This window comes from Coptis chinensis, chromosome 5 (genome assembly GCF_015680905.1).
Source record: "Coptis chinensis isolate HL-2020 chromosome 5, ASM1568090v1, whole genome shotgun sequence".
NCBI lineage: Eukaryota > Viridiplantae > Streptophyta > Magnoliopsida > Ranunculales > Ranunculaceae > Coptis > Coptis chinensis.
Genome location: NC_141460.1, coordinates 73,209,226 through 73,227,869, shown reverse-complemented (window position 1 = coordinate 73,227,869; position 18,644 = coordinate 73,209,226). Strand labels below are relative to the sequence as shown.

At 39.9% G+C, this 18,644-nt stretch overlaps 1 protein-coding gene across 1 annotated transcript; it reads left to right on the top strand.

The window, feature by feature from the left end:
- The first annotated feature begins 12,838 nt into the window (after positions 1-12,838).
- Positions 12,839-17,971, top strand: LOC147498803 (uncharacterized). Its single transcript, XM_086563343.1, is given in 5 exon segments — positions 12,839-13,278; positions 16,944-17,052; positions 17,170-17,353; positions 17,536-17,678; positions 17,780-17,971. Coding segments are annotated over 5 exon segments (1,068 nt in total).
- The last annotated feature ends 673 nt before the right edge of the window (positions 17,972-18,644 follow it).

The following is an 18,644-nucleotide window of genomic DNA, read 5'->3' as shown; positions in this document are numbered from 1 at the left end:
TTTGTTTACACAGGTTTTCTCTTCTTCTTTCTCCACTCATTCTATTTTCAGACTTATCTTAATTGGGTGGGTAGATTTTGATTTATATATATATATATATATATATATATATATATATATATATATATATATATATATATATATATTTTTTTTTTTTTTTTTTTGTTTTTTGTAACAGGGTAAAGGAATTGTGGTTTATGGAAGGGCTAATGAAAGGCTCAAAGGGGCTTACTAGCGGAAAATAATTCATAGGTTTGAATTTCTAGCTATATCGATCCAAAGAGGGCCTAAATTCTCGCTTAGGATATGGTTTAGTGATCAAGCAAGTGGACGTGTGATTTCTCTATCTGGATTTTACTTCTCCCTTGTGTCATTTCTCAATTGTTTCACTCATATAAGGCTTTAGGCTATATTCTCACAGGATTTGTAAAATAAGTACTCTAGCCTAGATTTTGAAACTTCTTGCCAAACAATCATAGATACTCATGTAATATATTTATAGATAGATGCAAAGATTATTACCTACATATTAACCTAAGTTTCTAACAATTATTCTCGATGCAAAAGCTATGTGAGACTTCTAGATTGTTAAGAGCATAGAGAAAGAAACAATACCAATATTCCTAAGTGTATAGCATAACTTATTTATTTATATTTATAAATTTTTGAAATTTTTACTAGAAAACAAATGCATATTATACATATTTATATCCTAGCAGATGTCTTAATTACACGTGTTTCTATGCCCCCCAAACAAAAACATGCTTTGTCCTCAAAGCATTTAAATAAAGAGGGTAGTAAAAATACCATTGAAACGCCGCGTGAAATTCAGTGAACATCCGCAAAACAAAGTTAGAACGCACTAATATAGGAAATAAAACTGACTCAACTCTATACGAAGTTCTACCCATTATGGGGTTAAAAGAATGAAATTGCTTGGGACATAAGCGCGGACACTAATGAAACTAAAACTTACCTCCACTCCCGCTGTTATTCGTCATCTTCGTCATCCTCCACTTCTATAAAGAAGTGAGGTTCCTTCGCGTCCTGCCATGCTATGATAATTTGCCATGCTTCACGCCATTTATCATCTATGGTTGCTAACCTATTAAGTGCCACTTGGTCTGATGGGGTGTAAGGTGCAACCTGGTGAGGTTGTATCCGCCACCCTTGCCAAGTCATTGCACGGAAAGATCGAATAATACTATTGGTGGGTCGCACCGTGTCTACCCTAATCCAATCCGTGAAACGTGTACAAAAAACAGGAAAGAAACATAGCATAATACATTGAAATTAGAACGGGCATAAGAAGGTACTTATGCCGCATGGTATAGGCTCGTGCTAAACTAGACATCAAAGTTCGGGAAGGTCATAGAACCGGGCCCCCCGTGGCTAAAGCAAGGAAAACGCTGCAAGTGGCGCCATTCACGTAAGAAAACGCCATTCCCCTAAAATGTTTAGCATAATCCAAAACATAACATTTCCTATGTTCATGGACGGGCTACCAAGGGCAACGCGTTATAGTCCCCTTGGTCCTCAATCTGGAAAATGCACGCCCCATAAGCCACCGTGCAAAAACTCATAAGTGTAGACATGCATATTATCGACCCAATAGCACCATGGGTCTTGTATCTCGGGGGCATAGCAAGTCCAAGAACAAATGCTAGCAAGAACACGGTAATTTCCATTGGTTCTTCGTCAATGTTGATGGAGAACACTTGTTCTCCATCCGGTCTCTAAAAGAAAATGCAGTTATTATAAAAATAAGATGCAAGTCTTTGGAGAATAAAGTTCAGCCCGGTCTTACCATAAGAGGTTCCCAACCAACGATGTGATCACCTCGCAAAACCAAGCACCGTAAGTAGTGCTTTGGAACAAATCTTCGAAAGACTGTTCCGGTATCAATGTTGGAGATGTCATCTCAAAATTACGCTTTGGAATAGCTGTGAAAGATCCGGATACTACGCGCGAAAAATTGGAAAATTTCTGGTCCACGGAAGTCAGTGGCGAAAGCGCCAACTAGGGCGAAAGTCGCTTCTTTGTAATTTGGAATTCCGGATAAAGTAAGCTCTTAGTATTTTAGTATTTTGGAATTCAGGTGTTTTAGCCGAAGTCGCTTCTATATGGCGCTGGGTGGCCTCGAGTAAAATTTTCTGTCGAAGTGTAGTAGGCTGGCCGCTACTGGGAAGTATGCTGGCGAGCCCGAGTTGCGATTTGCAAAAATGAAGTCGAAACGATGGGAATCGCGGGTGTGAAGGGTGAGTGATGGAGTTTAGGTGTAGTGTGAGTTGTGAGAATAGTTTGTATCAAGTTTATATAGGTTTAAAGTTGCTAAAAAGGATCGGAAAGTTGCCAAAACTAATTACGGCAGTTTCCGGAAATCATAAAATTTCCAAACTCGAAAACGGAAACAACTCATAACCTGGATTCTAATTCAAACCCAGTATCTTTTAGGTTGATTTTATGATAGAATGTACCTATTTAATCTAGATTTCATCCTACAATGATACTTGATCATATTTCTGCCTAAACAACCATATTTTCACCTTGACTCCGCAATTAATTTTAATACGAGGGTTATACAAAAATCATGCTTGAATTGATAAAACCACCCCCAAACAAGTTGGGAAGGTGAGGTCAATATGAAACAACCATGCATAATGAAAATAGGCCCTTATATTAAAATTTCATTCGGAGTACCACTACAAAATTCAAATTACGGAAATAAAAGTTACATTACAATAAAAACAACGAAAGTAAATAAAACAACAAAAGTAAATAACACAACAAAAATAAATAAAACAACAACCACTATCAATCCTCAGACTCTCTAAACAGCTCGCCACTGGTGGCGGAGGGCACAATCTCTAGTGGTGGCTCCTGGGCTCCAGAAGGTCCAGCAGCAGTCGTCCTTCGTCGACGACGCTCATGCCCTCGTAGTTTGTGTCCTCGAAGCGTAGTGCGTATGAGGTGGGGAAGCGTGCAAGCATATCCACTCTAAACTGGCTGGGCTTCCATCTCAGCCCCGCCGCTCCCATCTCTCATCCTCTCGTGGGTGCGGATCTCGAAGTTGTGATGAATAGTCGCCTGTCGAGTCCGGAGGTCTCAGGCAGATAGTGTTTAGTGAACGATGCCCCTATGAAGCATAGCCATGCGTTCAAGGCCGACCAACACCTCGAAGGCATCCGCGATCAAAGCAGGTCACGCCCTCCTCATCCCGGAGGCATCCTCATCCTCCTCCTCTTCATTCTCAGCTCCTCCATCCCTTCTTCTTCTTCTCTATCCTCAGCCCTCCTCCAAACTTGTTGGACACACTCCCTATAGATCTGGCGTGTTACGGTGCGGGGTAATGTAAAATCCTCTCGGACACGGAGTTGCTTTCATCTTCAAAGATGATCTTGGTGATTAACACGGAAGAGGTGCCAAAGACCTTCCGCCCCCTAATCATGCTCAAAAAACTCTGGGATACAGAAATCGTACTACGCTCTGGAGTACCCATAATATGGAGGAGGGGTCGGACCGATGTCGCCGACCTTGTCCTTCCCTAGGACATTCCGACCAATCCACTGGGATGTAGCCACCGGTTGGTCCCGAGGGATGCTGGCGAACACAATGGGAGTTTGTATTGTAGCTCCCATTGATGACGATGCGCCCATCAATGGCTCCACCCGTCAAAACCGGGGCTCTGTAAAGTAGCCTCGGATGGATTCTAGCGGAATGCCTAGAATCTCGACCAACGATCCGTGAGTCAACTCCCTTCTCTTCTTCCTTACCATCACAAAATCATACTCCCCTCCAACTCCCGGTGTTGTAGAACCGTCGGACCAAGTCTTCGTGGTAGAAGGCTTCGGTCGAAAGTACCGAGACTATTCAGTCTCTACTAGCCATTCGTCACCGTAAAAAGCGAGGGCGAAATGGTCGGCAAATGAAAACTTGCTGCTCGTATAATTCGGCGTTGTTGAGCCATCTAGTGTTTGAAATGGAGTGAGGGTTTAAATATGATGTGGTGGTGGTGGAGTGGTGGCGGCGCAGCACCAAATTTGTGAATTTTGGTGGTTTTAGTTATTTAAATCGGTGGGGGTTGTGGTGGTTTGGTTTTAGAGAAGATTTGGGGTTAGGATTTGATTTTTGGCGTGGGTTTATGTTATTTTCTTTTTAATTTTTATTTTTCTAGGTTTGGAGCTTGTTAATGGCGGTGGAAGATGAAAAAACGATGAGCTGTTGTTTGCTGAAGAAGGTAAGTGGCGTGGCGTGGCCGGTCGTCGTGGGTTGGTTAGCTGGTTAGCCCAAGCCCAAAATCGAAAATTTTGATTTTTCGATTTTTTCGCTAATTTCAAATCAAAATTGCCGCTTCGTTACGGGTCCGATTTTTTGCGAATGAGATATGGAAATGATCAGGAGGGAATTTCCTATCCAATGATCCATAAAACACTTTATTCGACTCGGATGACATACGAGATAGTGGAAAACGCCTCGAAGTGTGTGCATGACGTAAGTTATGCGAACGAATGAACTCTAAATTAATAGATTATGTCAATCCGAATCGTAATACAATAAAACGGCCTAAGCAACTCTAATGGGACATAAAACATTTATTACGGAAACATTTAACACACCCCCCAAACAAATTTTTACAACGAAGCTTAGAAAATTTGTTTTTAGTAGTGGGTCTTTTAAAGTCAGATTCCCGAGACTTCCTAGATTACTATGTTTATTTTTATTTTTTTATTTTTTATTTTATTTTTATTTTATTTTTAGAAGGAAAAACGATAAGCAATAAAGACATAATTCACACCATAGAGAAACATGACTCAAAAATCCGAGAAAAACATGCAAGAGTGGAAAACGTGAACTATGTGAACCGTGGACTTAGGATCCGGTACTTACAGCCACACACTCCATAGGGAGGGCCCGGTTACCTTAATGGTGCACTCACCATTATATCAAAGTGAAAGGAAGTGCACCAAACACAGAAATTGAGTCGTTTATAGTCAGATACTCGAGACTTTATCTAAAACATATGTATGAACATGAAGTTGATCATATATCAACAACCGAAATAGTTGTGGATCATTCCATAAATAAATATCACAGAAAACATATCCAAACACAATCAAACACCAAGATTCCCTATGACTCAACCTAGTGAAATGAAAGCGAAGTCGGATTACCCTATTGTGTAACCTATCATGCACCTTCTTTTTAATTTTTGAATGAGTGGGTGTTCTAGTAAATAAGTATGGAAAAGTGAATGGGTGTGGAGAATATGGTAGATATGGATAAGTTCTAGAAAGACAGCTTGTACACAATGAGGATGTGGTTTTAGCACCGAACTCATTCATTGTGTGTGTAGGGACTGTCTCAATTCTGAAAATGAAGGTGTCAAATAGTTTGTCCTTCTGAAGTATCTGTTTTGCTAGGAGGATTTAAAAAATTATGAAGCACAGGAGAAACAAAAGGATCGAGTGCAAACTCGAGATTCCTTTGAAAGGGTGGAAGGAGGGGAATCGCGGTGGATGTTGTGCAAGTTAGTTCTTGATAGGGTGAATTTTCACCTACTCGAAAAAACTCATCGAATTCCTCATCTAGATTGGTCATATCCACATTACTATGGTAGTCCTCTACATCTTTGAGAAAGTCATCTATCCCGTCCTCATCAATAACATGTGTATCGACTAGTGTAGGAATGAAAATGTTGGAGTCTGACTTTCCAAAGGAAAGAATTTTGGGCATATGATTATCAGGGAACGTGTTGTTGAAATAATCTCGAGCGAAGCTCTCAATCATGCTAACCTCTCCATCCATTGACAAATCGTGTAACTGTGTCCTTGTTTTAAAAACATTGACTTCAACAGCAAGATGGCCAAAAGACATGGACATTGAACCATCACGGCAATTAATGAGCGCATTGGCAGTTGCCAGGAAAGGACGCCCTAAAATGATCGGGACAGAGTCGTTAGCGACTTATGTATCGAGGACTACAAAATCAGCCGGATAGTAGAAATCCTGAACTTTTACAGCACATTTTCGACTACACCCTTAGGATACTTAATAGACCGATCAGCTAATTGCAACGTCATTTTAGTGGGTTGCATCTTGTCTAGACCTATTTGTCTATACAAATAAAATGGGAGTAAGTTAACACTAGCCCCCAGGTCTAATAACGCGGTCGTCGTATAGGAATCTCCTAAGGTGCATTGTACAGTAGGACGACCAGGGTCCTTGTACTTAACAATTCCATTATTTTCAGATAAGGTTGGGAATTGTTCTGTTAAAAAGGCGTCTTTTGGTATATTTGTCTTACGCCTAGTAGTACACAATTCCTTAAGAAACTTAGCATGATGTGGTAGCTTTTTTAATAGCTCGAGGAAGGGAAGGTTTATAGTTAGATTCTTGAAAACGTCCCTAATCTCCTCGTAATTTGTATCCCTAGTTAACATGGCTAATTTTTTGTGGAAACGGTGGTTTTCGTCTATATTTAGCTATGGTATCAAATTTGGATGTTTAACCCGTGGCTTTCTACGTTTCTTAGGTTGTGTTGTAACCGGGTACCTCTACGGTGGTAGGCTCTTCAGGTTTCTATTTGGTATCTAGTAAAATAGTAGGTGTAGGGGCTTGGTGGTGGGGTAACTATAGGCATAGTTACCTTGTTATCAACCACTCTGAACGGAGAGTGGTGATGGCATTTATCTCACCTACTTTTTTCAAATTAATTACTAGTATTATCCGTTACCTCAAAAGGCTGTGTTTGTTGTTTTAGGATTATGTATTTGCGTGACTTGGCAACACACCTTTGGTTTGGGCTTTATCTTGAGCCAACTGTTGGGTTAAATTATTAACGGATTGTAGAAGCCATTTGGTTAGATTGAGCCATAGTTTGGAAAAGTTTTGGCTCACTTGTATGAAGGTGTCAAGGCGATCCGGTTGTGTGGGTGTAGTAGTCACGTGGTGTGGATCGAACTATTTCACGCGGAATTATTTATAGGTGGATTCTGATAATTATTATTGACGGAACGATACCTCTATTAGCATTATAATTATTATAATTACCTTGACCTTGTGCTTGACCTTGTCGAGGTTGCACTTGGTTGTTATAATTATTAAAATTACCCCGACCCCTGTCCTTGTCGTAGTGGAGCTTGGTTAAAGCCGGCGTTGGCCTAACATATTGATTATTGTACCCTCGAGGTGTGACTTGTTGGTTATTTCTCCAACCGAAGTTGGGATTTTGTCTCCAAGGGGCGTTGAGGTTCACTATTAATGGAAGAAGCCTGTTCATAGGCTATGGGGACGATGGGAGTCGGGATGCTCGGGACTCCAATGTAAACTACATGGGTTTGAATTTACATTCATGACCGGGGATAGGCTTTTGTTGTACGAGAAATGGCCTCTACTTTTTTTAGTGAGTGATTCGATTAGAGTTTTAAGCTCGAATCGTGTTTAATTTCAAACATACCGCAGCCTTAATCTGTTGAAGAAGAACTAGCGAGCGGAGTAATCGTCACTACCCCCAATTATTATTTCGCTTTAGTTTGGTCCTCTAAAAATTTATAAGCCTCAGGCTCCTTTACTTAAGAAACTACCCCCATTCATAATGTCAAGGACTTCTTTATGGTGATGTTGAAGTCCTTTGAAAAGGCACTAACTAACGTGTCTTTTGCTAGGTTATGGTGTGGACACTCTATAAGGATCGGTGAAACGATTCCAAGCCTCCGAAAATGATTCATGAGGATTTTGTCGAAAAAAATGAATCTTGGAAAGCATCTCATCCGTCTTTAGGGGTGGGTAAAAATGTTCCATAAACAGGTGAACAAGTTTAGCCCACGAGTCCACGTAATTAGCGCTTTGGGCAGTTAACCAAGACGCGCCTTATCGCCTAAGGTGAAAGGGAATACCCTTAATTTAATTTGTTCCGCACCAACCGTAGGATGGTGGAATGTTGTTAAGACTTGTTCAATCCTAATACGATGTGCCGATAAGGTTTTTCATGGTCTAAACCATGAAAACGGGTAACAAATTAAAAATATTTGGAGGGATTCTCAAATCCCCACTGGTCTGCTAGAACGATGCAAGATTTGGGGCTATCGCCAAGGCTTTGTAGAAGTCCGAGAGAGGAGTCTCTTTCTTCCCCATTATATCCGGGTGGTGTGTGTGAAATAGTAGCTAGAGGTGTAGTGTGTGGTATACTATATAGATTTGTTTGTTGGTGTTGTTGTGTATTTACGTTTGGTGTTTTTGTTCTACCAGACCTTAATCTCATGCAAGACTAAGTCGAGCTTAACTAAACATGCAACACTCCAAACAATTCTGATATACTAGTATAAAACCTCTAACAGGAGATGCGAGGTTTGGAAGAAAGGAATACCTGACAAGGCGTCCTTGCTTTCGCTTTTATAAATAGCGTCTTGTTTACGCTTGTTCAGTGTATATAGCAGGTTAAAACACTGAAAAATATGAAAGATCAAAGTTCGAATCAAAACTGTCGAAATCCGAAAAATTTAACATTGTAGCAAGGCCAAGATAGTATAGGCCTTCGCTCGAGCTATTTTCAATTTATGTTGTTTTAGGAATGGTCGCGCTCCACATGGGGCTGGTCGTCGCTCGATTGTCCAAGAAGAACATAGGGCGGGTTTTAAGGAGGAGAGCTAGCTTCGAATGTAAATTTTGCTCGGAATTTTTCAACTCTAAAATGGACAGCCACAGTATGATTCAAACAAGGGTGGGTGGGTGAAATGGGACTTTAAAAACAGTACTAACACTATGAAAACAATACGAAAGTGAACTAAGATGGCAGCGGCGCCATTTGATAAGAGTGAAATGAATAGTCTACCTACGACATGAACGATGAATTCACAACGTAAGTAAACTAAACTAACTTTCGTGTCTATTATCAAATCTTCTACTCTCGATGCAAATTGCACTAAGTGGAGTAGGAAGTTCGTTCCACTCTTAGTCCTTCCGTATGCTTGTTTTCTAGTCTCAATACTCTACTTAAAGCCAATGAGAGCTTTACGAAGGGGCAACTAAACTATGGTGCAACTACCCACAAGATGCAACTAGTCGATTATCAGACAACTATGGGAATGCTACGGTGATTCTATGATAAGGAGTTAGAGGGGGATTGATTCCACCTTAACTCAACTTAATCCACTAACGACGAAGTCGTCAGAATCAATTGAATCGCTACGAGAACAAGCGGTTCTTCCTAATCCCTAATTACACATGGCATTTCTACCAATTAATAACTAGCATGTGAACAATTAAACCCATTCTCATGGTGAACTAATTATTTCTGGCGTGGAATAAAAATTACGACGACTCTACGATAAACGGAATCAAGCTTTCATCAAGGCTTCTCAACCCCCTCTAATGGAGGTTTAGCCTTGAATCATGCCGCAATCATTTCCATTTAAATTAAAACTACACATAATAATAAGCATTAAAATTTACTAATTTAAACAATAATGAAATCTAAATTAATGACTAAAATGACATAAGAACAAGAATTGAAATTAGATCTAGAAATGGAAATGACAAAATCGAAATTGATAAAAAATACTACTTTATTGATCTAATCAAATGAAGAACAAGATCCAAAGGTTTAATCTAATAAAGGATTTGAAACTAATTAAATAAACAATTAAATCTAGATCTAGAAGCTATTTTAATGGCTACTTTCTATTCTAAGCTATCTACCTAACCTAACTGCCATTGACTGCCATTAACACTGAGTCAAGCTTTTGTTTTTTATACATCCAGATCCAAAAATCGTGCATGGGCTTGGAGCCATGTTTTGGGCCGAGAAATCAGCCCAAAACCCAATTCTTTCAGTCCAAAAGGGCCTCTTCAGCTACAGTTGGCTTCCACAGAATTTTCGTCCACTTCTGCTCCTCTGATTGGGTCAAGGCTTGGACCATTGCAAAGCTCTTTCCGAGCCGGTCGTTTTGACATAAGGTAGGCCTCAACCGAGGTCCGAGTCCAAAGATATGGCATTCGAAGTTACTGACTTTTGCTCCTTTATCTCGCTAAAGTGGCACATTTTCGCACATAATGGACTTTGAAGCCTGAAATGCATAAAACACGTAATCAGTATTAACTCTTACTTATTATTCACATAATTGGTCTAACAGTATGATTATTAAGGGGTTAAAACTACAGTTTTGGGCTCTTATCAAACACCACAAGAGAAGGAGAACCTAGAGGTCGCTCCCCTGCCTGCTGCAGCCATGGAGAGAGAACCGAAGGAGAAGGTCATCCTAGGAACTGATGACAACCCCAAATTTGTATACGTAGGAGCTAATCTTGATCATACGCTCAAGGCATAACTTGTAATCTTTTTATCTCTGAATAAAGACATTTTCGCTTGGTCGTACATCGATGTCCCTGGAATTGACCCTAACATTGCATGTCACAAATTAAATGTTAATCCTAATGCTAAGCCAGTACGCCAACGACCTAGGAAACCATCTCTTAGGTTCAAAAAAGCAATAAACGACGAGATCGACAATCTCAAAAAAGTAGGCTTCATTAGAGATGTGGAATACCCTGAATGAATTGCTAACATAGTAGCAGTCCCAAAAAAGAATGACACAGTTCGCCTATGTGTCGACTTCACCAATGTCAACCAAGAAACCCCTAAAGATGGCTTCCCCTTACCAAGAATCGACCAACTCGTGGACCAAACCGCTGGCCATAAACTCATGTCATTCATGGACGCCTACAGTGGCTATAACCAGATCCCACTAGCAGAAGAAGACCAAGAGAAAACATCGTTCGTAACAGAATAGGGCATCTACTCTTACAACGTCCTCCCGTTCGACCTAAAGAACGCTGGAGCGACCTACCAACGATTGGTCACCAAAATGTTCCAGGACATGTTAGGAGACACCATGGAGGTCTACATAGACAACATGGTTGTAAAAAGTAGGAAATCTGGAGCTCACTTAGATCATATCGAACAAGCGTTCTCCAGACTCAAACGAACTCAGATGAAGCTCAACCTAGAAAAATGCCTCTTTGGCGTGTCCTCCGGGAAATTTCTGGGGTATCAAGTATCTCAACGTGGGATAGAAGTGAACCCAGATCAGATTCGAGCGTTCTTGGATATGCTAGATCCAAAAACAAATAAGCAGATACAGAAACTGTCAGGAATGGTGGCAGCTCTAAACCGATTCATATCGAGAGCGTCCGAGAAATGCTGACCATTCCTACAGATTCTCAAGAAGGGCGAACAGTTCTCATGGAATGAACAATGCCACCAGGCATTCTCCACTCTTCAAGACTACCTCACAACACCACTGATTTTAGCAAAGCCAATTGATGGAGAGACGCTGGGGCTATACTTGGTCATCTCTGACTTCGCCATCAGTTCGGTTCCCTTCAAAGAAGAACAGAATACCGAAAAGTCGATCTACTTCACCAGCAAAACGCTATTGCCAGCTGAAAAAAACTATTTCCACATTGAAAAAGCAGTACTAGCACTACTTTATTTTGCAAGAAAGTTCAGACCATACTTCCAGGCGCATCTAATCAAAGTTCTGACTGATTTACCTCTGAAAAATATACTTTTCAAGGCCAACAAGATGACTTGCATGGCGATATGGGCAAAAGAACTCGGGGAACACCATATAGAGTTCACCCCGCGAACCTCGCAGAAGGGCCAGGTCGTTGCCAATTTCCTAGTCGACTTCCCAGTCGATGATCTCAACTGGGAACCACCTGCAGACACCCCGACCTCTAAGTAACATGATGCTTTAGTATGGTCATTGTTCATAGATGGAGCAAGCAACCCAGGTGGCAGCAGAGTTGGTGTAGTCCTAGTATCACCTAATGGTAACATGGTGGAGAAATCAGTTCGCATTGATTTCGCGACCTCCAACAACGAAGCTGAATACGAAGCCCTAATTATGGGGCTTCGCACGGCGTTAGAATTGGATTTCCAGGAGCTAAAGGTCTTTAGCGATTCACAACTGGTCGTTCGCCAGGTCGCAAATGAGTATACCACCAATGAAGGTAACTTTTCTAAATATCTTCGAATTGTGAATCAAATACTGCCTTCATTTAAGAAAGTCACCATACACCATTTCCTACGGGAAGAGAATCACCACACTGACAGATTGGTGTACCTAGCGACCCAAACACCGAACTGTGACCCTAGGACGCTACTTATCGAAGTAATCGATAGACCCGCTTACCAGAGTGAGAACGTCCTAGGAATCAGTGACCTATGCCCACTCTCTGAAACTCAGATGAGTCAAACATGGATGCAACCCATCATAGACTATATCAAACAAGGCAAAACACCAAAAAATGTACTCAAGGCTCGACATGTTCGCTACCAATTAGGTTGCTACTGCCTAGTAAATGACAAACTTTTCAGAAAGTTTGCCGAAGGACCTCATCTAAGGTGCATAAGCCCAAAACAAGGTCAGATGATTTTTGCAAAGATCCATGAGGGAGAATGCGGAATCACGCAAGAGGTCGCTCTTTGGCTCACAAAGCAATCTCACAAGGCTACTTTTGGCCAAAAATGTAGATCGATGCTAAAAAGTATGTACTCAAATGCATCAAGTGCCAAACATTTGGCCACAACATCATCCAGCCAGCTTGAGAGCTAATCAACATTGCCAGCCCTTGGCCATTTCACATGTGGGGTTTTGACATCATGGGTCTATTCATCCCATAGAAGAGCACGGGCTTCCAATTCGTCCTAGCGGCAACCGACTATTTCACCAAATAGGTCGAAGCAATCCCCTTGGCTCACGTCACAGAAGCCAATGTCAAAAACTTCATATGGACAAACATCATCACCATATTTGGACTACCCCACAATTTGGTGATGGACAATGACTCCCAGTTCAAGGGGAAAATAGTCAAGGAATTTTTGGCTAAGTGGAAGATCGTTCATGCATTCTCTACCCCACAGTACGCTCAGAGCAATGGTCAAGCTGAAGCCAGTAACAAGGTAATTTTGGAGAATCTAAAGAAAAAGATAGAAAAGAACAAAAGCCAGTGGCCACTCCAGCTTGAAAACATTTTATGGGCATACAGAATGACAACTCATTCTAGCACAGGCGAGTTGCCATTCTCACTTTGCTACGGTGTTGAGGCCGTCATTCCATCCGAGTTGACAATTACAATGACCTGCTCAGAGATCGTCAAAACAGGTCAGAACGATGCCATTCTCGCAAGAGAAGTCGATCTACTGGAGGAACGCTGTGACCTAGCAGCCATTCGAGCTACGCCCTACCAGCAAACTTTGAGAAAGACGTACAATAAGTGAGTCAACCCTCGGAGTTTCCAACCTGGCGACCTAGTTCTGAAAAAGACTCAAGACAATTCCAAACTTGCACCAACATGGGAAGGGCCCTACATAGTAGAGCAAGTCATCGGCAATGGAGCATATTGGATCAAGACCCGGGAAGGACAGTCATTACCATGTCCTTGGAATATTTTCTTGTTAAAGAAATTTTATCAATAAAAGATCCAGTTGCAAGACTTCGTACTTTTACCACTATTACAAGTAGTTCCTCAAATGTAATATTATTAAGGGGTTAAAACTACAGTTTTGGACTCTTATTACTAACTGAAAGTATAAACACAACATTTGAGGAGATGGAGGTTTCAATGGAGAAAACAATGGATGAGAAACTAGATGCTGCTTTTCGCACTTAAGGAAAACAATCTATTGTTCATCCTTCTTCTAATACTTTACCTCAATTTTTGAGAATAGCTAAATTTGGGTTGTTGGAGGTGGTGGTGGCGACCGGTTATGGGTGTTGATGATGGTTGAGGAAGATGATGCTTGAAGAAGGGCGGATCTATGACACGTGGTTTTTAGATGGTTGCCATTTGACCGTTGGATCATTCTCTTATATCTAAAAAGAAGACATCTGAGATATCATGTGAGGGAAAAAATGCCATTAAATTTTTTTGGATGGGAGGGATGATGTGGATTTTACACATGTGAAAATGATAGATGCCACATAGGAAAAGAATTTGACACGTCGACATTCTGGTGCCGGAATTTTGAGTCCTAGCCGGAGCTGCTTGTGTGTTACAAGTATAAGGTTTAAACTGCCTAAACTAAACTTCAGGGTCTCCGCTAATAATGTGTGCCAAGTTGAGGGGTCAAAACTACTTTTTTCCCAATCATAATATGACACATGGCAACATATTCAACAAAATTCCCCGTGTAGTTGTGTACAATCTAATTATATTCATCAGATTTAGGTCGTACATTTGCAAATAGAGGTAAGCAATACCTTCTCAGATCGACCAACCATCTTAGCCTGTCACAATTGTCATATTATAGCAATCGGTAATAGCTATTCCAAGATCTAGCTCGTGCCAAACATTCCATATTTATCATAGCTGTCAACTTAGGTCTTCACAACTATTAAAAATATACCAATCAGTAGATTCAAATGTTTTCCATCTGTTGAATGTGTGGAACAATGTTTATTTGTAAATACTAACAAATAATAAGAGACAATTGACCATTGAGAAATAAGCGGAACCATTGTTTATTCTCAAGAGTTCCGAGTATTGTAATTTTTAAGCTAGTAAGCTTGATAAAGTATAATGAAATTAATATTACAACGTACGTATGTAACAATTGACCAATTTATTTGGATGAGTGTCGAATACAATATTGTGTATTTCAAGTGATATAGGTGATTGCTTACTCATCCGATAAATATTAATCAAAATCAAGCGAAGTAGTTATGGTTCTCCTATTTATAACTGATTGTTGCAGCGTGACTACTGATTGAGGTCATCAACACCTATTCTATTGGATGTACGTAATGTGTTTATTGCATTCTACTCGAAGTTTGTGTTGGGTATCCCTCACCATAATGTTGGAAAATGGGAATTGGGTACGCCAAGACATTGGCCGCAAAGTGTTCTTTGCGAGCAGGACCGCAAATTATTCTTTGCAGGCAGGACCGCAAAGTGTTTTTTGCGGTATGTTCTCCTAATATGATTTTTGTACCCACTATGTAAGGGAACATAAAGAAAGAGAAAAAGAGCAATAGAGCTACCAAAGAGTGAGAGAAAACCTTGAGAGAGAGAGATTCACTCAAGAGAGAAATCCAACCCTTTACCTTATAAAGAGAGAGAATAGAGATTTTAGTGAGTTTGAGAGATGAGATCATTCTCTAACCCTTTCTCATAAAATCATTGCTCTTGTGGAAGCAGACACAATTGATCGAACCAGGGTACATCTTTGTGTTGTGGTATGCTTTACTTTCTTTGCTTTATTATTACTTGTTTGTGATAGTTGTTGATTGCTTAGTTTGATTGGTGGTAGTGAAAAGTTAGACCTAGATTGGAGTAGTTGAGTGTTCATATACAAGCTATCTTGAGAAAGGGATTTGATTGGTATCGTTTCCCCCAACAGTTTGTGGCCATCTCTAAAGAAATACTGCTTAGATTATCCCCACGTTTTACGTACTTTATGCATGGGGAATCAATATTCAAAGAAAGCATCCACGCAAAAGCCAATGCGAGGTTATACCGATTAAACTTTGAGATGGCATGGTGTCATGTATTTCAATGCAAAAATATTGTTTTTTCATGTTTAATCGTCCTACTGATACGTAATACCATTGTCAAGTATGCCAAATTGGCAAAAATATTGAGATCTACATCGATTATGATATGGCCATCAAGTCTCTCAACTCACCAAACCATTTGGTGATCGTGAAGCTATCTTTTGCCAACTCAGAATTTTTTATGTCAAGTTTAATCTAACAATAGCAAAATGTGATCATGTCTCCACTACACCATTTTTTAAAAACAAACGACCCATAAGGGCCCATTAACGAGGGTTAGTAGCATGGTTTTAGGACTCGACCGGTTTTGAACCAGAGTCGAAGGTATCTAGGTTGACATTTTAATGTTGAACCAGTTTATCATAGAATCCGGTTTCATTACTGGTTTGAACCGACTAGTTCAACTTAAAAACTAATAAACTCGGTGGTTCAAACATAACTCGGTTAAAAAATCGGTTCAATTTGGTGGTTTTTACTCAAACCCATCCAAGTTGACTCAATCAAAATATTAAATGCTTTCCTTTACTAACCTTACAACGTCTATAGGTGGTGGAGGTATCACCTGTATGTTTGAGGCCGAAATTTGAGGCAAGTATCCACAAATTTTGATCAACTCTAGGTGGAGGCAAATAACAATTGTAAATTTCGAGCAGGGTTTACCATGCACGACATTGATATTGTCGCGCCACATTACCACTATCGCCCCAAATTGAAAAAAAAAAAAAAAAAACCCACGCGACATTCTCACTGTCGCGCCAAATTGAACAAGTAAAAAAAAACCCCCACACGACATTGGTAATGGCGCGCGACATTGTCATTGCCACGCCGCATCCGCATCTGAAGCAGCAAATTTGCATCCACGGATGCGGCTAGACAGGTGTGATACCTCTGCATTTGCCTCCACCTAGAGATGGTTTTTCACGAAATTCCGAATAGTGGAGGCAAATATGCATGTGATACCTCCACCTAGAGATGCTCTTATGTTATTTTTTATTCAACCTAGCCGAGTTTACTTAACAAAGAACTAGCTAGATTTTATTTGAACTAGTGGTTTAAACCGGGACCATTATGACCCAATCCGATTATGAAAACCATGGTTAGTTGCTAGCCTTTGTTCTAGTACGATTGTACGAGTACTTGTTTCCAAAGCTGTTGTTTTCCCGCCTGATATTTTGGTGAAAAATTTAAGTATGCCACCCAAATGTCAGTTTCCCCCCTAAAAAATTTAGAGACCGTGCTTTTAGCTAAGGATTTACTCTCTCTCCACTTCGCCCACTAAATATTTCAGTTTCCACTGTTCCAGGTCCTCTCTCTCTCTCTCTCTCTCTCTCATTTTTATTTTTGGTGCTCCGGCAGTCGATTTACACTTTCTTTCGTCTTTGTCAGAGCAAGCATTGAGCTTAATTTTCATGATCGATACTTAAAATTCTGGGATAAGGTCAATTCAATAGCATTGAATAAGAAGATTTTAAAAGCTACATATGAGAACTGCAAGGTACCTCTTCTAGCTTCCCTTTTGCTGGACTTAATTAATATCATAGTTAGTGATGAAAAAGTAGTTATTATTATTATTATTATTATTATTTTATTGTTTTTCTTCCCCTTTTAACAGGTGCTTTTAAGGTCTGAGCTTATAAAGTCGAGCTCAGAAGAACGTTCTTTGCTGAAAAATCTTGGAAGCTGGATTGGAAAATTTGCAATTGGAAAAAATCAAGTACATCAAGCTCATGAAATTGACCCAAAGGTGTTAATAATTGAGGTATGTGTCAAAATCTTTAATTGCTTTTTAGTTCTGAGTCTCGTAAAACGGATCGAAGGGCATATTTTTTATTAGTGTTATTTGTAGGGTAATAACTATTTAAGATTCTAATGTATCTTAATTGGATTGTCTTAGGCATATGAGAACGGGTTGATTATTGTTGTGAACCAGATTCATCTGCTTTTAGTTATTTTTCAGTGCTTTATTTTTATGTCCAAGTACTTGTGATGCAGGTACTGGAACCATGCCAAAGTATTGTTGCATATCAGTTTCCCAATCCTTGGACCATGGGCATTCTTGGTTTGCTTTCTGAAATTTGTGCACTACCAAATCTGAAAATGAACCTCAAGTTTGATATTGAGGTATATTTATATTTTTCTTTTGAATTTTGGTTTCAAAGTTTATGACTAAAGTTTGTTGTCACATGCAATTATCTATTTTCCATTTTCTCTCTGTATTTTAGGTTCTATTTAAGAACCTCGATATATGAAAGATCAAAGATGTAAAACAAACTTAACTTCTTAAAGATCGGGTTAGGGAAGTCGGAGGAAATCCTGACTTTTCCAACAAAGATATTGGGGCTTCCCAGCCAAAGAACATTTCTGAAGTCAACTCTGGGACCGTTTCTTTAAGCCAAGTTGAGATGCTGCTTTAGGTTGCAACTCAGACACATCCTGTTGGTCATTCACAATTATTATCTCAGGTTTGTATGTTCAAATTAGTATTCGATATTTAAGGATTTTGTATAATTCTCTGATCTGTGTTATTGCAAACCTGTTTGGGGGATGTAGTACACTGCTCCACTTCATCTAGCTCCTGGTGTTTTGGTTCATGAGGAAAAAATGGCTCCCTTGAGCATTTCTAAGAGGCTTCCTTTTGGTCAGGGATTCTCACAACAAACCCTATCTCAATCGTCATTTTTTGTGAGTAGGTCTTCTCTAATCATCACCTTATACACTGTTGTATGATAATTTCTGTTGGGTTTCTTTTTTGTTAAAGATTTTTTTTTCTCCCTCAGCTACCAACACTGATTCCATACCTCTGAGCTAATATTATTAGTGCATTAGGCCTTCACATGCACTTTCAGAGCTTTGAAACTTTTCATTGACTTTACTTTTAACTGGTGTTTTAGAAAAGTACTTTTAACTAGTACTATAGTTGGGGAATGTTAAGTTTGTGATACAATGTTTTCCAACAATATTGTCTCGGGTACAATAGAGAGGGCAATTAAAAAGATAATGACTCTCGTTGTTCAGTGCAGTGTTACAATAGCAACTCAAACATCAAAAGAGCTTGTTTTAAAGGTTGTACATCTTTCCCGTCTTACT